General features: G+C 35.7%; 1 protein-coding gene across 1 annotated transcript in view; it reads left to right on the forward strand.

Moving 5' to 3' along the window:
* The window catches only part of LOC137676957 (lysine-specific demethylase 4C-like), a 231,841-nt gene that overhangs the window by 108,669 nt on the left and 101,304 nt on the right, over positions 1 to 21,868 (forward strand). The window contains exons 8-10 of the mRNA XM_068424161.1: positions 12,685 to 12,866; positions 13,736 to 13,952; positions 15,298 to 15,374. Of these exons, the coding sequence (XP_068280262.1) occupies positions 12,685 to 12,866; positions 13,736 to 13,952; positions 15,298 to 15,374 (476 nt within the window). The remainder of the gene's footprint in view (positions 1 to 12,684; positions 12,867 to 13,735; positions 13,953 to 15,297; positions 15,375 to 21,868) is intronic.

Below are 21,868 nucleotides of genomic sequence, written 5' to 3' on the forward strand. Positions count from 1 at the left end.
AGAAAATGCATGTACAGATTTATTATGGTAAGGGAAAAACTACTGAAATGCAATATATGGCTTAACGGTTGGACTCGATGATCTTAAAGGTCCTTTACAACCAAAACGATTCTATGATTTCATTGAATTCTTTATGATACACTAATTTTACATTGTTAACATCGTATGTACCAAATATCGAGATAAAGATATACATGATCAGACCTTCAGATTTAAGTAATCCTTAATTATGTGAAATAAATATAAATTGAAATACATGTTCTGCATTTAGAGTTGGTGAGCTTAAATGAGCTCTTCAAACTGTATGGCAAACTGTGGTGTTTCATTAGTAAATCAATAAGCATGTGTGTGGATGGCAATAGCAATTCCTAAAAATTCCAATCTAATTTTAGCTATTGATCAAATCTTCTAGCTGGTAAGTACAGTGACTGCAAGCAAATTGGATTGGAATGCAAAGTAAAAATTTTGTCCATTAAAAATTGTAAAAAATTACATGGGGAAATGGAATGGAGAAAGCGGCTACCAGCTGTAAGGCCATAAGTCTTTTACAGTGCGGTGAATTAAAGCTTTTCAAGAGAGCAGATATGTGCCAGTCCTTAGCTTGTAGTCTGTTCTCGTAATGGTTTTGCACTGACAGCTATGTTTTTTGCTGATAGGCTATTTGCTAAATTCTAGCAGGTTTTCTTTTGTTTCTGTTTCAATTTTGATGAGATGCCTCTTTGAACTAAATTATAAATACAGTGGCTATTTTTTAAACTTTCACAGTGTAAAGACAGGTGACATTACTGGAATTGCTATAATGTACATATATGTAAAAACGGAAATTATAACACAAATATACTATACAATTTTGTGTTGGCAGGTCTTACAGATATAAGAACATATCCCTTTCTGTGGCCTCCTGTCCACATTTTAAATACAGTTGCTTGACTAGTGGGTCACCTCTGAGCTTGGTTTTTGGTCATGATAAGTATCTATTTCCAGAATCACTATGTAGTTCATGGTTTTTAGTATCAGTAAGAAGTTTTAGCTTGTGCTTCAGCTTAGGTAGCCGGAATTAGTAGACATCTTTGATAATTTGGGCCTGTCCTGGTTTGGCCTAAACCAGGCCAATTTTCCTTTCAGTGATTTTTACTTTCAGCTAAGTCTCTTCTGGGTAACTGCATTTTCTGAGACTAACTGCATGTTTTGCAGACAGTGTCTGCTTCCAGGACTGATAACGCTCGAAGTTTGTGGTTATCGCTGAGGCACCAGTAGGGATGTTATGCAGAAAGGCTCTTGCTGTACTTGTTCTTAGAGAAACCAAGGTCACTGCTAAATTCCTCACTGCTTACGAGTGAAGAGCCGAAGGGGGGTCACATCTGCAGGGGGGAGCAGACAGGACAGGTGACCCAAAATTGACCAGCGAAGGTATTCCATCCCATACACGTCATTCTCAGTATAAAGCGGGGGGATCACGAGGGTCTCGCCCCCTTCTGCTATGGCCGGTGTCCGAAGAGGACTCTGTCCGTTTTCCTGCTGCCCCCGATCCCGATCCGTGCATTCCTGAATCCAGCTCTCGACCGTCGCTGGGCCCAGCCTGGGCCTTCCCGGAGCCTGCCCTGCAGTGCCGGTGGTGACGTGGCCGACATCGGGGGAGCTCGATCTTGGTTTTGTATATATTTGTATATATTTGATTATTCCAATATTATTATTATACTCTTTTTCATTATTATAGTTTATTAAAACTGTTTTAACTTTCTAACCCGTAAGTGTCTCTCCCTTTTCCCTTTCCCTTCGGGTGGGGGGGGAGGATTAACAGAGAGCATCTGCCACAGGTTTAATAGCCGGCCCAGCTTTAAACCATGACAGATTTATTGGCGCCCAACGTGGGGCTCAAGACAGAGCCTTAACTACTAGGGCTCAGTTTTTCATTCCATATTCACAAAAAAGTTGTGCAGCTATTTAGAGAATTCAGCGGATGAAAGATTTTTTACCCCTTATATTTATCAGGTACTTTTATGGTCCACTCTTTGAAGTAGAGAATGATTTTGTTGCAAGAAATAGTAAACAAAATAAAATGGTAGTTTTAAAAAATGTCAATGCCATAGTCCTGTAAGACTAGTTTTACAGATTATGTAAATGTAAACTGATTCTCTACATCGTGAGTCCTCAGAGCTTTCTCAAAGTTAGTTTATCATTAGCATAGCAATGTAAATCAATTAGATTTTGGTTACTTTGCCATTTGATAGAAGAACAAGTTGGGGTCCAGTACAGTCTAACAGGGTCCTTTTAGATATTCCACATATGGAAAATTCAGTTCATAATCGAAAATTTACTTATTTGAAGTCAGTGGAAGTTACATGGGATTTGGATTCAGCAGAGTGATACAGTGTGCACTCAAATCACAATACAAATACAAACTACGTCTAGGAAAATGTAGCAATTGCAGTATATAGTTCAGTCACAATACAAATGTGAATTTCATTACTGGTGTCTAATAATATGCTCACTGTCACAATGCTGGATGTTTCCAGTCTCTGGGTAGGAATGTGTGGGTTGCAACTGGTTCAGGCCCATTACTTTGTTCGTTTGGTTTTTGCCAAACTTTCATAATACTTTCTTCTCATGAGTCACCTGAATCATCACCCTGAAAAGGATCAGTATCAAACCAGCTATCTGGATCATTCATTGTCCTTCATTCATGGTGGCCATCACCTGAATGAGGTCTATTTCAGTAGACCATAGTAAATGATCCTGATGTGTATGGGCATCACATATAGTTTGAGGCTGCAACTTTGAGTGTAAGAACTTGTTTTGGTTCTCTGTGTACATTGCTTATGCATTATGTTATCTTTTATAACTGTTTCTCTTTCTTGTTCTAGCATGCTATGTGTTCATTTCTCCTCTTGTAACTTCTGCACTACTACTCACAATACCCAGCAACTTGTGAAGCTCTGCTTTTCTCGCCTTCTTCAACGTGTTAGAACCTTTCAATTTTTCAAATTAATCCTAAATATCAATGAGATCAGTGCTTTGTTCTGCCATCCATGAAAAATCCTGGTTATGGTTTTCCCATCCCTCCTTTTCAAAGTTACTGGTGAGATTTTTCCACCCTTTGCTAGTATTTATAATAATTCTGTCTCCTCTTTTAAATGGTAGTAGTCCTGTCTCCAGCCAATCTTATCGCTACCTGTTCTTAATCACAATGCAGGTTTTCTCTACTAGATTCTTATTTGTGACTAACACCAAATCAGAAGGCATGTTTTTGTTAAAGTAATTATTACTGCTTTAATGTGTACCACTCACCCTTGGGAATATCCTGCCAACTATGACAGTTAATGTTAGAGTATAATACACACTGACCATGTTCTTTTACATATTCCACGTGTGGAGGGTTTCATGAATAAAAGAAAATTTTCTTACTTGAAATTAGTTGAAGTTACATGGGATTTTGATTTAGCAGAGCGATACAGCAATGCACTTAAATCACAGTGCAAGTACAAATTACATTTAGCAGAGTGTAGCAATTGTAATATACAGTTCAATCACAATACAAGTACAAATTACATTTAGCAAAGTGTAGCAATTGCAATACACAGTTCAATCGCAAAACAGACGTGAATTTCATTATAGGATACTAATGATACACTCAAGAAAAATCAGAGTATCAAAATGCATCTTTCAATTCTGTCAATTTTTCTTTTTAAAAATTTTTTGAACTATGAATTTTCTTGACCTTTCAAAACATTTTGAGATCTGCTACAACTGATGTTACACTTTTTTGATATTTTAGATTTTTAATAAAGCACCGCATTAGTTTCGTTTGTGATCTAAACCTTATTTAATCCAGGAGCTCTTAGGCTTAGCCTCTAGAGTTCTGATTCAGTACAGCTGTCTTTGCATACATTTTTTGTGAGAACTGAAGTATTAATTGATAAGTCAGCAATTAGACTCTCTAATGAAAAACGTATGCATACTTTACAATGCTGTTACTCTACAGTGCCATACAAAAAATTAAATTTCTTGTACAGTACAAGAAATTAAAAAGTTTACATTTTCATGTTTTGCTATGAAATCTATGGCTTTCTATTACTTGAAAAAAAGAAACACAGTTTCCGAAACTGAGTTTGCTGATATACTGCAGGAACAGTAAAGTTTTGAAGTGGCAAGTCTTTTTCCCTGACTGACTTTTTTTTTAATTATTATTATTTCCTCCAGGACATTTGAAACTATAGATAATGCCTCCCAGGGCTGAGATTATGCTCAACTACCTGAAAAATAACAGATGCTGCTATGCTCTTCATAGCAGAGAATGCTGCTGTACAAAGCGAGGAAACATCAGTGGAACATAACCCCAAGCAGCAAAATCATTGATGAGATTGGTAGAAGCAAATTGTACTGTATTAACGTCTTTTCACATCTGCTGGGTTAAATCAGCAAATACTGGCAACAGCTAATTCTGCAAATGGGCCAAATGTTTTCCATCTGAGAATCCGAGTTTAACTTAGTAAGCAAAAACCCTTCAAAGCAATAGTATTGAGCGTTGGAGCAAGTTTGCCACAAACTATTAAACCAATAACATTTGTGAAAATATTTATTTCATTCACTTACCCACATGGAAAGCAGCACAGTAACTGTTTATAAATACTTTGTTATAGAAGGAGTTTCCTTTTTAAAAAAACAGATTCTGGGCTATAATTATCGCTTTGTCTGTACAGTTTATTTTAATAAATTGTTTCACTTTTCTTAAATATGTAAAGGGATACAGATGCATATAAATAATCGCATAAATGAGAACTGGTATATCCAAAATTACGTTACAGAGATTAATTAATCCTATATGAATATTCTTTTCAGGTACAAACATGATAGCAGAAACTAGTATGGAGTTTGGCATTGCTAATCCCCTTATAGTATCAGTACCACCATGGCTGAATTATTATATGATACAGTAATGTTAATAACAACTGTTATGCATTTATTTAAAGTCATTAATTGGCTCATCAAGTGTTTCTGCTTTTCTTTTGGAAAAAAGAGCACTTGCTCTGTCCCCACAGGAAACAAAATATTTAACCTCATTATGTCTGGTAAAGTAATATTACAACAAAGCTTTATACTTGCAGTGAAGTAAAAATACCCTGGTTGTTCATGGAGAATCAAGATCTGTGACCACTCTTAGGGGTGGCAGTAAGGAGATGTTTTTAAATGCACAGGAGTATCCTACATTACATCATCCCTTTAATACTTTTTTTTTGGGCTGGTATTGATCTGTATTAGACTTCAGCAAAAATATGTGATACAATTATAGCCAGAAACATAACAGAAGTTGCAAGAAACAGGCTTCATTCATGTAAGAGTATTTAAAAAAAATGTGCATACTAGCAGACCTGCATGATAAGCTCTTCTTGGGAGGCTGTAAGAGGCAGAAATGTTGTTCTCATTGTGTGAAGGCCACTCTACATAGTTATTATCAAAGCATACAGAAATCAGTGATACATTTAATGATGTATTGATAAGGTGTTTCAATCCAGGTAGTATATATTGTCAAAGTGTATCCAGTAAAGGGTCTTTGCGCTTGATTTAAACATATGCTCTAACTTTGAAGGTTTCCATCTTATCCAGGAAATTTCTGGCTGCTTTAAACTGTAATGCCTAACACTCTAGGAGAACTCAAGTCAGTCTTTTTACTGTAAGTAAAATTTAAGTACCAGTACTAAAGAACTGAATTCTGTGTTTCTTGTGCCAGAGTCTGATATTCTCTGTCTGGGTTCTTTTAGATGTCCCACACAAGAATTATGTAATATTTAATACCAAATTTACTGGAAGATATTTGATGTTACACAGGATTTTGCTTCAGCAGTGTGATACAGCAATGTAGTGAAATCACAATACAGCACAACAGAGCATGTATATTGCAATATACAGTTGGATCACAATATAAATGTGATTCCCATTAGTGGTATGTATGTGCTCATTGTCATGATGCTGGGTGTCACCATTTGCTGGAAAGGAATAGGTGGGTTGAAGTCAGTTCAAGGCTTTTGGTCTCTTCAAAGTTAGTTTTGTTCAATGTTCAATTTTTACACTGTGTGTTGGACTGAGCCATATACACACTTCACACATTCTGGTCTGGCTGGCTCAGGAAGACATTTGTAATCTTCTGATTAACTCAGGGAAAAATATTTACACAACCGGACGATCCACCCAGCTGATAGAGCCAATTATCTAAAACAAAGGCCGCCATCTGTTCCCCTTTATGTTGAGATAAATTTGTCTTCCTCTGCCTATGGGCAGTCATTCCCTAGATTCTTCCCTGAGATTCAGAAGTGCAGAGCCCTTGTTTCAGGTGTTTATTGATTGGTGACGTGATGCATGGAAAGTTAAACACATAAATTAGAGGAGCAGTTCCCCGATTTACATACAAAATATACCTCCATCATCAAGAAGATTTTCAGGAGACTGCCAGTGTTTGTTAGGCAGAATGAAGGAGTGTCTGCTTAATAAGAAGTCCTCTTCCGTATATGAGATGCCCAAGATTTCTTCTTCTGTCCTAGAAAATATGAATTGAGCTCTTTTTAAGTTTTTAAAGATAAGATCATCTTGGGTGGGTTTTTTTTTGTTTCTTTCTCTGGCATCAGGGAAACTCTGAATGATAATTTCAGGTTTGTTTCCTTTGAGTAGCACATCCTTGTTAATGAACAAGTCTTAGAAGGTCCCTTTGGCTCTTATTCATTACACAAGGGTGATGTGAAGTTTAATTTACAGCTGTGAAGGTAGGGGTTGGTTTGAAGTTAGTTTATTTTATAATGTACACTTACAGTCATGTTTTGAACTTTAGAATAATGATAGGTTGTAGAAGTTCTATGATATTTAATTTTGTTTCCTGACTGTGATTGATCTGCCTTAGCTATGAGTTTTTGGGGTCATGTCTACGTAGAGGTTTCCAATGGTGCAAGTACAAGCACTTATATTTCTTTCTTATACAGTGTCCTATTTTGTAAATCTTTTTTTAAAAATTTAGTTTAATTGAATTTTTATGTGGTGCAAGTTGTTGTGTAGACAGTCCTTTTTAATGTAAAAATGGTTTATTTTAGTGTAGATTATTTCATATAATTCCTCAGATATGTCACAATCCTGATAGTAAAGGCTTCATGTGATAATCAGAGGATTTTCATTTTTGCAGTTAATGAAACCATCTACTATATTTTTATAGTTGTGGAATTTTAATACATTCTGAGAAAGTGTGCTGGATGGTTCTTCTCATAGTTTCACTTCAAAGTAGTGAGTGAGCACATACATCTTTGTATAGTCAGCCTCTGGGCATGGTGTGTTATCTGCTAAAGTTCTCCAGAGACAAATGGTCTCAGGAAAAGAGTGAGCTTGACCGTAAGAAAGTGAATCAGATAATTATAGTTCTGTTGCATAGTTAAGCAATACTGAATTCCTATAAGTAGCACTTCTATTACAGGTTAAGCGTAACATTTACACGTGAACATGGTGTTGTGTGAGAAGGTGTTCTGCTAAAGAGATGTTTATTTCTGTAGCTGAAGTGAGGTCTCGATTTTTGATACAATATTTGTTGCTATGGGGATGATTACTATATCTGAAGAGTGTGTCATGATTCAGATGGAGATTAAACAACAGGAACAGATCAATCGAAGACTTTAAAAATGGTTCTTTGAGTATTTGTCAGTGTACCTATGTGTTATGCATGAGAGTTTGCAATCTCTTGAACAGTGCTGTCAATTGAGCTGCAAATGCATATTGAATTTCCTTGTTATGGCTAGCTGGTTCAACTCCCATATTTTCTTTTATTCCCTCTGACAGCAAGACATATCCTGTTCTATAGTTAAGTTGATCTGACATTTCTTTACCAAAGAATATCAAGAATGCATTATTCACTTTTGTCTTGATTAAGTCTTAGTTTGGAATGTAAGTTTCATGCTGAAAAGATAAAAAAGCAAATGGCACGTCAGAGTTCTCACCAGGGAATTCTGCTATGCACCTGTAAAGAGTCCTGTTCATGCACCTAAATGGCAGTGAACTGTGAGGAAGCGTCAGTGATTTGATCAGGTTAGAGCAGACATAAAAGGCAAGATAGATTCCCCATTTCAAGTGTTGTACACAGAAAATGCTCTCCATAGACATATATTGTGTTTCATATCACTGGAATGGCTGACCTGAATCTTTTGAATCGTCTGTCTTGGGCCATTGATAGCTGCTTTTAGAGCCAGGCCAGTTCATTGCAAAGAAAGTTTGATTGAATAATGGTGCATATTGTGTGGTTGGTTGGCAGCGCTGGATAAGCGACTGTTCATCAAAACTTGCTCTGCAAGAACTGAGACAACATTCTTAGGGTCTTTCAGGAAAATGCCATTATATAAGATTTTTAGTGACACATCATTTTCATAGTGCTCTTGTAAAGCAGATATGTGATTTTTGGAGGGCAATGTTTGAATCTCTTTCACTGTGGGAACTGGTGCTTCCACAATGTATTTTGCAGGTCTTGAGTACTGGGAAGTGGCACTGATACATAGCTGAAGTAGAAAGTATGCCTGCTTATGACAATGGAGCTTCTGAGATTTTTCAGTCAGTGTGGACACCACAAATTGTTCTCCATTCTTACTCTGAGAATCCTGACTTAAGGTGGATTTTGAATGGAGGCAACTAAAGGTTGCAGTTGCCTCGTGTCCTTTATAACATTGCACAGAAGAAGATGAAGTTGCTGGGCACTTCCATACTTCTAACAGACATACCTGGTCAAAAACCACTGAGGTCACATGAGGCACTTGAATGTCTACCCTGAAACCACACATACCAATATGTCAGGAAAGTTAATTTATTCTAGGCTAAGTCACTGATTGCTCTTCAGTTCTCTAGTAAGTAATGAAAGGAGTCATTAAAAAGAAGTACTGGATAAATAGCAAAAAAAATTCTGAAAACCCCTCAAGTTTTCCAAATTTTTTTTGGACATAAGTGGTAGTTTGGAATTATCAAATGGACAAGTGAAGAAGGGCTATGAACTATGCCAAGATGGCAGTGTTTGTTACATCAAGTGATTATATACTCTATGCTTCTCTCAAAGAGTTTGAGAGCTGGTTGTTATTTCCTTGTCTGTTTTGGATAACCAGATTCTCAATTTTTATTCATGGTACATAACTGCTCTGACTTCGTGGCAACCAGGAAGGTAACTCCACCTGTACTACCTGAGAAGCTGACCTGGAAATTCTTCGTGTCAGTCATATTGGTGCACTTTGGAAAAAACACACAAAGTGAAACTGCCCAGATTCTACTGATGTAGAATATTTACATGATGTATATTCTTCCTGGTGAGAAAGTTGTGATGGCACCATTTTTGTCATATTCTGTAATGAGAGTCACATACTCTGTAACTTTTTTTTTTCTCAATATCAATTTCTTTTGACATTTTATGACTTCAGTGTGTGGGTAGGTGAATGCTGATTGTAAGGAGATGAACTAATATTTCTGAAGCCCTTGAAAGATGATAAAATAAGCTCAGGGTTGCCTAGGAAATTCTTGAAGAGTCTGAAATTCACAAGCCATACAGTAGTGATAACAGACAATCAGACAAAGCTTATATCCCTTAAGAACATACATTCTGTCTGTTCTTGATTTTGTATACTGTTAGTGTAACATTCATTTAAGAAGTACTGGGTTAGCTAGTCTCCCTCCAAAAGAGGAGAGGAAGATATTTTTCCTTTCCTGGCTGTGCTTCTGGGCTTGTTATGGTGGAGAAGAGTAGGAGATTGCAGGGTGTAATATGCAGGAGAATCACATCAGAGAGCTTGGGTTTTGAAGTTCATGCAAATAGACTGAGACTGCAGTCAGGACTGTTGAGAAGACAGTCATACCTCAAAGGAGATAGAATGCATTATTGGAGATGTGAGTTCAGAGGCAAATGAGGAGAGTTTGCTTCTAGTCAGTAAGTAACTGGAAGTAGTTGCTTTAAACATAATGTAAAGGGGAAAATAAATTCATTAAAATAGTGTTTAAATTTTTTTGAGTTTGTGGAAGATGCAGTCTGGTACATCTGTATATGACACTCTGTCCCTATTGTCCCTGGCTTCATAGGGAATGAGGTTTGAAAATAAATACAAAGCTCTTAATAGCAACAAAATGTTGTAAGAGTTCTGCCAGCTTTATTCTGGCTCTTGCATTCTTTTCATTCCCTCAGTCTGGAAAGGATTTGTAAAGATTGCACAAGAGGGAACCGAAATTGTGGAGTTTATGTGTAATTAAGATATAAATACTGTTCTCATCAAAAGCAGAAGCAATATGGTCATGAACTCAGAAATGTGCTGGAGGCAGTGTGAAACCAGAGCACTATGTGAGAGAACTAGAGCTATCATCCTAGAATAGATTCTAGGACTGGAAATCCAAAGATAGATTTTTTACTAAAGAGGAGCATAATAGGCTGAGATTCAGGGTGAAGACTTCAACCCTCATGGGAGAGTTATTCAGCAGGATAAAGGAGTGGTGCAATCAAAGGATGTCAGTTTCAAAGTGGATAATAGATATGGAAGACGTAAGTTACAAACCTTCCCAACAAATTTTGCGTTCCTCTTGTTTTTTTCATCAGGCACAGTCAAGCCCTGAACTCTCTGTGAGGTCACAACTGTAATGAAAATATTTAAAATAATGGCAGTATAAGCTCCTGAAAGAAAATAATGCCAAAGAAAGAATTCAGAAAACAAGTTAACAAAAATGAGGTCACATGTGAGACCATACTGTAAGGGAAAATTTAAATAGATAGAAATGGAACTAGAGGCATAAATTTCAGAGCTATTTATTTTACAGTTCTGGAAAATTGCACACAACAGAAAAAATATGATTGGACAGAATGTTTTTAACTAAAAGCTTTGTTAAGCTTTTAGCTTAAAAAATAAGTCGTTCAGAAAGCTGTAAAAGTGGTGCTGGCATTTTGTATTTTCACCTCTGCTTTGTGTTCAGCTATTTCTCCACTGCTATTCTTTTACAGCTACGTTACTAACCATAAAGCTGTGCTGCTGAATATTGACTTTGTGACAGCTTTTTTGCAGATGTTTTGTATTTGTACTTCTACCTGGATTATAGGCAAATGTTTATTTAGCTGATATTAGTTCTCTTGAGAAACTATAAAAATGGAATAAAATTCACATGCAGGATATATCAATTCATTTATTTTTGCTACGTTTGGCTTGCTTGCAGACAAATATTTTAATCCATATTTTATTCAACGCTCATAAGAATGCTATCGACTGTATAGTGCTTTTGTAGCAATGCGTGACAATTTATCATAGGAGGAGACCCATAAAGCCTCAGCTTTTTCATAAAGTGGATGAAGGCAGTCATGGGCTGAAGGAATGTGGTGATTCAGCTTAATGTACTTCATTAAACATTTCTCTGTTGGAATTTTCTTTTTCTGAAATAAACATTTTTTCTTAAATACATCATTAGAAGAGGATTCTATGCTATAGACCTTTTTTTGTTATCTGAAAGTTCTATTCAATAACTTTTTCCACATTTTCCTTCCCACAGTCACATTATTTTAATTATTCTAATTGACACCTACATGCCTTCTCGTTGATCATGAAAGATTTAATAGGCACTGTCCACCTGAATGAACAGAACCACAGACTTCATCATTAATCAGAGCATGGTATAAGGACCCAATTCAGAAAAATGTATTTAACATCTCCTGTCAGCAATGCTTTCCTTTCTAGAATGAAAAGACATTTCCCTTCTCATAATCTGTGTATTTCGCAGGTGGAAAAGTCACTAGATTGCTGTGAAGATACCTTGAGGTCTCCAAGCAGCTCAAACATGTGACTAGGCTGGTGTTGACAACTGGATCATTAATAATTATGCTATTGATTTCACCAGGGCAAGGGTTTTACACCCAGTCTCCTTTCACAGCTTTCCCTTTTCCACATCTTTCTCAAGAGGAAATGATTACATTTTTAGATTACTTCTGTTGAATAACTTACTGAAAAACTCTTTGAGTTTCAGTCTGATTTTATTTCCCAGCATCTCTAGAGGCTTTTAATTTCATGAAGTTACCTTTATGGAGTCCTGCACGGAAAGAAACACTGATAATAAGTCAAACAAATTTTTACAACATCCAGAACAGGTCACTGATATTACCAAATAGTTTTTCCTGTAGTGGGGTCCAGCATGTATGTCCAGCTACATTTTAGATCTGATTCTTCCCCATTACTCCCTGGCTATAACATTGTCTCTTTTTTCCCTCTGGAAAAAGAGTGTCAGTTTCCATAAAGAGTTGAGAGGTGCCATTCTGGGTGAATGGAGTGATTTGTCTGGTGCTGCTTGGTATGATGCAATATGTTCCATCTGTAAGGAATTTAGGGCAGAGTGCATGGAGGGATAGGGGGTAGAGGCTGGAGGAATTAAGGAGTGGGAGAGTGAGATGTAATGTTGTAGATATGAATATAAATTGTGAACTGTAGAGCTAGTGACATACTTTCTTATGCTCTATGTGGAGTAGTCAGCTCATGACACAGGTATCAGAGCACTTTTTTTGTGCTTGTTCTGATGAATAATTCTTTTAAACTTCTGCATTTCCATTCACACACAGACTTCTTATAGCATTGTTTTATCTTCATTGTTAGCACACATGACAAAATCATTGTTGTTTGCCTTAATTTCAGGACTACAATGTAACCAGTTGTTTTTGTCTTTAAGAACTGCCTGAGACTACCTTAATTGAAGAGGAAATTCAAGAGACAGAGACATGGGCCAAGCCTCTGGTCTACCTTTGGCAGACTAGAGTACCCAATTTCAATGCTGAAAAAGAATACAATGCAGCTTGTGCAAAAAAGGAACCATGCTGTGCCGTTTGTACTCTTCTCATGCCATACTACAAGGTAAGCAAGATCCTAACAGCTCTGTCTCTCGGTGAAGTGCAAAATAGTGCGCAGCTACTTAATTTCCAGTAAATTAGAAATAAGATAAGCTTGTGCATTTGATTTATATGAGAAGTAAATAAACTCACTGTTAAAATTAGAACTGATACTCTGTTCACTCATGCTTATCCTTGGTTGCAGACAGTGTATGCCTTCTGTTAGGGTTTATGTAGGATTGGTGTTAGTGTATGTGTGCTTGCCCTTGAAGTTACAATTTTGGAGGTGGTGAATTCACATAGGTTTGTATCTTTTTGCTGTTTCCTTATATGTCCATCTTCAAATGCTTTTTATTGGAGCCTCTTCTATATTTCCTTCCCTCAGTGTTGAAGAAACAAGGGTTTTCACAGTACTCTGGCTTTCTCGGGAATAGTACTCCCATAGAAACAATCTAATGCAGAGCACTGTTTGATACTGGCTTGTGGAATTCCTGTGTCAAAAGTCAGCTAAAAATGCTGCCGTAGTACTATGGTACTAATTCTGAAGCTGCTAAACTGCAATCTCCTCAGCATGGGAACTAGGAAGAAAACTTGTATTGCACTGGACCCAGTTAAAGGGGTCAAAGGGAGACAGAAGTACAACATCATTGAATACAGCTGCAATAACAATAGTTTGCAGGCTAAGTGCTATTCTAGATTTCAGCGTTATTTGAACAATCAAGGAACTATAGAATGACTGTGATAGATACGTAGAAGCAGTTAATTTTCTCATAAAACTGTTACATTGTCAGTGCAAGAGCTGGGAGGGGAGAATTCATTTTATCATTGTCAAAAGGAAGAGTAAGACAAACTCTTCTTTCTTTTACTTAAATATAAATTTTGTTTGTTTTCCAGCCAGACAATCATGATGAAGAAAGTCCTGCTTTTGGGGAAGCAAACTCAGCAGAAACATTGATGGCTGAAAATGAAAAGACTAAACCTCTTATTCCAGAGATGTGTTTTATTTATAGTGAAGAAAACACTGAAAACTATCCATCAAATGCCTTTATTGAAGAAGATGGAACAAGTCTTCTGATTTCCTGTGCGAAGTGTTGTGTACGGGTCCATGCAAGTAAATAAACTAATTGTTCCGTTGGTGGAAATGTAACTTCAAATTTCGTTTTATTGATAAATAATAGTTAACTAGGCTTCTAGTAGGTCTTTAAAAGTACCTGAAGAACATTTCCATATGTAATACTTCAATCACTGGCTAAATTTTTTTTTAAAACTATGTTACATTTTCTATTCCATGTTAATGATAGCTGTGAAAACAGTGAAGAATTAACTTTTCTGTAAACTGTCAATAATCACAAACTTCTGATTCTTTTTTTCAATTCTGAGCTGTTAAATTCCTCTTTTACTTCTGTCTTCGTTTAGCCCATACCCCGGGCTAAACAATAAACAGTTTTTCTCTCAACCAATGTCCTCTCCCTGACCAAGGAAGGGAATTGGGAAAAGGAGGGAGACTCATGGTTTTGAAGTTAGACAGATTTAATAAAATAAAGAAACCTATATCAATAACAACACAAAACACACAAAATTATACTTATCTACAGAGCACTGTCAAGTCATTTGAGGAATAGCAACCATGGGGAATAAGGGAGAAGAGAAGAGAGCAAAAACAGCCCTACCTCTCCCCAGCAAGCTTTCCCTTTTATAATGAACTTGATGTTAATGACATAGAATACACCTGAGTTTAACTGACAAGGGCCTTGATCACCATGGCTGGCCACAAACTGAAACAAAATCCCAATGAAACCTGGACAGCTTCTCATATTTTAAACCACTGTGTGTTGTTAGTATGTCCTTATTACGTAGTCAGGGTGAAATCCTGCTGGATTTGAGGACTTGTGAATATTGGTATTGACTTTAGGTATGCAGGAATTTCCTTCACCTTGCATTCTTTTTTATTTCAAGAGTGCCTGATGAATGCATGGATTTTCTGCAATATCTTCTACTGACAGTAGGACTAGAACAGTTAACTCTAGGAAGTCCATGTGAAATTCTTACATGGAAGTGCAGTATAATTGTATAGAATAAGTGTCAGTACATTAATTCAAGTTGTACATTTTTACTGCAGGGAGAATTGGTGATTTGCTATTGAACTGTCAGAAAATAAGACATTCCCTATGGTCTGGTTTTTTTTGGTGTCTGGGGTTTTTGTTTGTTTGTTTTGATTTTCAGTTTGGTGGGTTTTGAGGGGTTTTTGGTTTGTTTTTTTTTTTGAGTTTTGGGAAGAGTGTCTGTGTGTCTAATTTATATATTTCATAGACTATGGAACTAGCAGTAAAGCTAGATTGGAATAATCTCCTTGGTCACAGGAAGTGTGATTTACTAGTGTTTAGAAACAGTTGAATTTTATGACATCATAGATAGAAAGGCAGAATATATTAATCACTCCAGCTCTCTTATTCTAGGTTGCTATGGTGTTCCTTCTCATGAAATCCATAATGAATGGTTGTGTTCTCGATGCAGAAAGGAAGCCTGGACAGCCGTAAGTTTCACATGTTATTTAGTTATCTAGCATGTTAGAGGTGAAAGAAAAAAAAAAAAAAGAAGCACATGCATGATTGCATGTGGAATGTAGCCTGTGTATTTTTTCCTAAACACACACTTGCTGGGAAAAAATTATTTGTAAAATATGATTAGATTTCAATGTAAAATGTAATAGCATTTTGATAGACAAACTTGGAGTAGGTTTATACACTCAAGAAAAGGATTGGCTAACAGAATATAATTGTATGTGAAACATTGTTCAAGGAAACAACTGAAAATTTAAATGCATATAAGAGAGAGGAAAAATGAGATTTCCTCTAAATATTTTAGACTCTTGATTTGTACATGTGGGCAGCTGGAGAACAGAGAAAGGGAAAGAGAATAATAAATTACAGTCAAGAATGAAACTGATATTTTACAGCATTTAAGGTTTACTGCACTGTGTAAGCAGAAAAAAGTTTCAGTTGTGAAGCTCCTAAATGCCTATTGTTTTATTAAAAAAAAAAAGTATAAAATAGTTTTATACAGCAAGGAGTAAATAGGCAATAAATTAATAGTTCATAGAATCCCTAAACATATACTCTTTTAAAAAAAAGGTTTAAAATTTTACATTTCACCAATCTGTCAATTGCCCTGCAAAGTCATCTAATATTTTCCTTAAAGCAGCATGAGGAAATGTGATAGTCGGTTTTGATGGCAACATAGCTTTTCTTCTATCAGTTGTTGAATTAAAAGCAGATATTTCAGGTGCCTTAAAAATGTAAATCCTTAAATGACATCATAAAATTTTTAGATATGTTGAAAAAGAAATGAGAATTCAAACTACTGGAAAATATTGCTTTGTCAAACATCATTTCTTGCAATTATGGAAGTCACCTGTAAGAAATTCAGGGTCCTAGCATTAGCAAACTGGAAGTAACAATAAATACAAACAATTTGATTTTCCTTTTGTGCACTGTCAACATTTTAAGGTTCTTTTGTGAATGCTAAGAGTTAAGGAAACAAAAGAGGAACTGATATTTTTAATCCACATATTACCTGAGCTGAGGAAAACAAAAGGAAAAAAAGTGACTTAGAACTGCACATTCCAAAAATATAGTCCATCTATAATGTGTTCTCTCAGTGAATAGCTATTAAAATATTTATTGAATCAATTTCTGTCTCTGTAAACTGTTGTCATTTTAGTAGGAAAGGTATTCTTACTAGGTAAAATCCAATTTTCATCTTTCATTGGTAACCAGAAAACCTTGTTATTGCTTCCTTATCAGACAATCGTGAGTTTCAGGATGTCCTGAACTGCTTTTGTGACTACTGTTTAGAGTCAGGAGAAGGTTGAGGGGAAAAGCATATCTGTCACAACAAGTGACAGGTTGCCATTAACTCAGAATAAAATTATCAGTTAAACAAACAGAGTTAGAAAGCCCTGCTGCTCTATCAAAAAGTTTTGTTAATTTCTTTTCAAGGGAGATATAGCTATGACATGCAAGTATGGGAATTCTACAGATAACATTCTTATTCATGAAATATGGTGTATGACAGCAATAGGACTGAATCAGCTATTTTTGTTAAAAACACGGAAAAATTTAGAACATTGCCTTTGAATCTGATGTTAACTGCAATATAACAATAATACATTTGAGGGGAAATTTGGAGAGTGTCTTTTGACTATAGCGCATGTTTTAAAATCAAAAGTAACTGAAAAGTAGTAAAATAAAATTCAGTCTTATAATTTGTTAATGCTGTGTTTTAGAAAGGATTCTAAAATTATTCAGGGGTTTTCAGATTATTTTACAAAATGTTCTTGAAGTGAAGAGGACATTCAGATAGCGCTGTGATAGGTTAAAGAACCAAAATAGTGAGATAATGACTGGCTTGACTCATTTACATTCACTATGGGGCAATACAGGGGGAATTTGGTAATATGATAGAAAAAGGAAAATGTTGGGAAGGAGGTGAAAGCTTGATTTTACCGAGATTTTTCTTTGACAAATGTTTAGGGGAAAAATTTGCACTGAAGGACAGTGCAAATTTGAGAGCTATGCACATTTTAGTGAATTTGCACTGAATAGGTTTAGTTTTATTCTGTTATGATGCATGTATGTTTCTGAAAACAAGGAAGATCTGTTTTTTAGGGAGAGTACTTTTTGACCAAATTATTTAAGGAGACAAGATGAAGCAATGGAAGAGACATCAAAAACATGTAGAAAATAGCTGAATGAAAATTTTATGTGAAGAGGTTTTGTATTGAATTTTTGCAAAAGCACACTCTAGGAATGAGAGAGAAGACTCAGTGAATTTCTGGAGTTTTATGTGTTAGGTAAAAAGAAGGTGGTAGGAGTGAAATGGAGCACCATTTTCACTGTGCAAAGTCTAGACAGTATGTGTTGCTCACTTGAACAATTTATTTAATGTAAGCTTTGGCTAGCGTATATTTAACTGAATTGCTGTGATTTTCTATGTGTATTGATTACTACACAGCTAAATCGTTAGTGCTGACAACTTCATCTCTCTATAGCTCTGATTTGGTGACCTGAGTGAAATGAACTTATGCCCCAGGAGAGCTCTTCATTCAGATACATTTGTGGAGTAAAATTCACATTCTTAATGTCATAAGTTGTCATTCAGTTGGGGTGTTTTAATAAGGTGTTGAAGATTGAATAGACCTCACGAGTATTAAATTTACTTAAAACTTGTCCTCCATAGTCTGCTATCTTGTATTCTTTGTTATTACGTGTCGTTCACATGTCAATGTGAACTGTTCTTTGTTGGCTGAAAGATGTAGGACTGACAGATAGTAGGCATCTGCTACGCGAGTTAAATAGCAAAAATCCAACAGTTTCAAGGATGTGAATAACGCTCTGCTATTTACTCATACATGAATGTTACCCAATTCACTTATTCTTTTTTACTAGTAGGATCTTTCAAAACTCTTGAGATGCTGAAGCAATCTCAGAACTATTAGTGATTATCTCTGAGAGTTTGGAGAGCTTTGGTGAGGTGCCAGCAGCCTGGAAAATTTAATGTTGCTTTTTAAAAAGGCGGGAAATGAGTGACCCAAGGAATTATGTGGCATTCAACCTATCTTGGATTCCAAGAGGAATACAAAACAAGTGATGAATCTATCAATTTCTAAACACCTAGACAATGACAGAGTTCAGAGAGATATGTATTTAAGACCAAACCAACTGATTTTTCACTATGACAGCTCATGGGAATAAGCAAAAGATTTCATGCATCGTAACTTTCACAGGCTTTTGTTAGTGTTTTAAATTCTGATATTCAAGCAACAGAAGGGATATGATGTAAATCAATTGTTGCCAAACGTATAGGAATATGGAGTTGCTCTCAACCCTCTGTATCTCAGGCCACCAGCCATCATTCTCATCAGCTTCTTAAAATCACTAAGGGAATGATAAAGTTCTGTGCATTATTTGCTGATTACTTTTCATGTCCTTGTGGAACATACGTGGAAATCTAGACTGGTCTGCTTTAAGTAATTTAAGATAATTGCACAGGAGACGGGAGAGTATATTTCATGTGAAGCTACCAAGGTCTTAAACTTACAAAATATATCAAAGGCTTTTTCACAACTATCAGGTGTGTTTCAGATATTATTCAAAATATTATTTTCTTCAGTTATTTTAATATTTCAATAAAGTGAAAGGATTAATATGCATTCCTGATGCATTTTCTGTAAGAACCAAGGGCCTTGGGCTTTCTGTAGGCTGAGGTTTACTAATTTGGGATAGGATTACTGTTTCAGATTGGATCCTGCTAGTTTGTAGGACAATAGTAATATTACTATATTGAAAAAATGGTGTAAAATAAATCATATGGAATTTGACAGAGATAGGTACAATACTTAAGAGAGGAATTACCAGTTATGCACATATAACATGGGAGTGCCTACCTAAGCAGTAGCTCCTGCTGCCAACTGCGGTGGTGACCACTCTGGTCACAAACTAAACATAAGTCATCAGTTCTATAGAACTTGAAACAGCACACCAGGTTGTTTAAGCCTTGTACTGGAAGTAAAGCCTGAAAAACACATGGAACAGTCTTTTCTGCTCTCTTCAGCTTTGATCAGAGTCCAGCAGAAGAACAGTGTCTAAGAGTGAACACACGTGGTTCAAAAAAACATGAAGCTAAGTGGGATGGAAGAAAACCAGAGGTACAACTGAAATTGAAAAAAAACCCAAAACCAAAATTCTGTTACTCATTCCATAAGGGAGAATTGAAAAGAATTAACCTTCTTAATAGAGCCAGGGGAAGACAGAAAGGAAATAAGTAGCATTCCCTCATCTAAAATTGTATGTGTATGGCAAAGATGAACACAATCAATTGCCATTCTCTCATTTTAGGGACAAGATGACTTGTAGCAGCTTTAAACTGCATCAGTGGAAGTTTATGTTAGTACGAGGAAATTTTGTGAATTTTTATCTCTAAAAATGAACTACTGGAATAAGATATATATAGATTTTGTAGAATCTACTTGTTCACGATTTTAAAAAACGTTAGGCAAACATTTGTCAGGAATAGTTGAAGCAGACTTGATTGCGCCTTGAGGGAGAAGGTAAAAATAGACACTGAAGTTTCTTTTTTTCTGTGGTTCTCTTTGGCCAGTTTGAATAGTATTATTCATTGTAGCGCAATAGACTGTAGTTATCTTTGAAGAAAAAATTATCAATTTGATATACATATTAAATTTTTTATTGTATTTTTGCTTATATGGAACCTCATTGCTGACATCATCACGATTAAGAATTCCTGATACTTATTTGGCTCCTATTTGTCATTTTAGGATCATGTTTCTCTCTCTTCAGTGTTTGGACAATAACCTTGGATTATCCTAACAGCTTACACTTCAAAATAGTACAATACTTTTGGCCAATCTTAGCATTATACTTAAGATAAGTGTGGGGTTTTTTAACCAATCTTCTATGCATCTATAAAAAAAGACAACTTAATTGGATGTACTGCTGCCCAGAGTACTACATTCTGTTTTAAAAACCTGCAATTTATATTAGTTGTGCCAACCTGCTGCTGAAAGCTCTATGCTACCTTTGAATTATATGCATAAGTTTCTTTTGTGAATCAGTTTTTTAATTTGTTTAAATTTTACTATGTCTGTTGTTATATATGTGATATTTTAATTGTATCTGAAATTGCTGTATTTTAAATTGTAGTATCATGTGTGTCTCTGGAGAGGGAGACATAACTAAAGAAAATTACTTATTTGCATGACATTTTTTTTGCTGTAGGGAGTATAGAGTGAGTGTATTTTACATTACAACTAACATGGTTCAGACTTCAAATTTCTGTGTGAAACAAATGAAAAAAATTGTATTAATCTAAATTCTTGTTCAGGATAAGCATTCCTAAAAACTGCAGCTGTTGCAGAAGGTGTGAAACAGATTTGACTCACTGTGGGAAATATATATCCACATGCCTTCAAAAATTCAATTCTTGCATCAGAAAAGTGCACAAAATGGGAAGATTTAATTATCAGAAAGTAACCTACTCCCTGAAACTCCAACTTCCTCAATGCCTGAAGTAATTTTCCTTCCTCTTCACATTGATTCCTAGAAGGAAGATATTTAGCTGAGGAAGACCTGTCTGAGGAATTCCCTTCTGGGTAAGGCTTTAAATCTTGAAGGGAAGGTTGATTGGAAAACAAAGAGAAAGAAAATTTTTGTGCAGTGGAGAATAAAATGGAAGTTATGAAACATTGATACAAACATTGGTTCAAAGTTCAGAATTAATTTCTTAAGAGAGAAAGTTCCATCTCAGTCCTCTGCTTACAGAATTAAGTATTGGTTTTAGTTCTGTTAAATGATACTTTCTTAAACTCCTGGCAGTTGTGTTAACTTTATAGAAAATTTGATCTCTACTGGGTTTTTGTGTATCAGTATGATTTTGCAAAGCACTGAAGTATGAGAGCACTATAGAAATGAAAGCTGTATTAATAGCTAAATGAAACTGTATTACGTGTGAATGCTAACTATGAACATCATTAAAATATGGAAATAGAAAAATGCTTAAGTGGACTCAGATTCACAGAGCCAGACTTTTCTTTGATGAAGATTCTATTTTATATCATCAGGGAAACTGCTTTTGAGATTCCGAGGCATACTGTTTTCTAGCAGTTGCAGAGTTTCTAAGTAGCTGAAGTAGTTTGCTTTACAATATTTTATGTCAAATTTTCACCTTTCAGGATGCACTTGGATCCATGTTAACATAACATAACTTTACATTCTACTAGGCAGTAGGTCCTGTTTGATAACAATTATTGACAAAAGAGAAGAGTGATTTGTCTATGCTAATGGACAAAAAATAGCCATAAATCAACCCCCCAAAACAATTACAAAATCAAATAATATTAAATAAGTCATTTGCATGGCTCCTGAAAGTGTTAACTGTATTCGTACGAAGTGCCTTGATTGAGAACAAATGCCTCATTAATCTTAAATGCTTCAGCTGAAGAAAGCTAAT

Source organism: Nyctibius grandis, chromosome Z (assembly GCF_013368605.1).
Source record: "Nyctibius grandis isolate bNycGra1 chromosome Z, bNycGra1.pri, whole genome shotgun sequence".
NCBI lineage: Eukaryota > Metazoa > Chordata > Aves > Nyctibiiformes > Nyctibiidae > Nyctibius > Nyctibius grandis.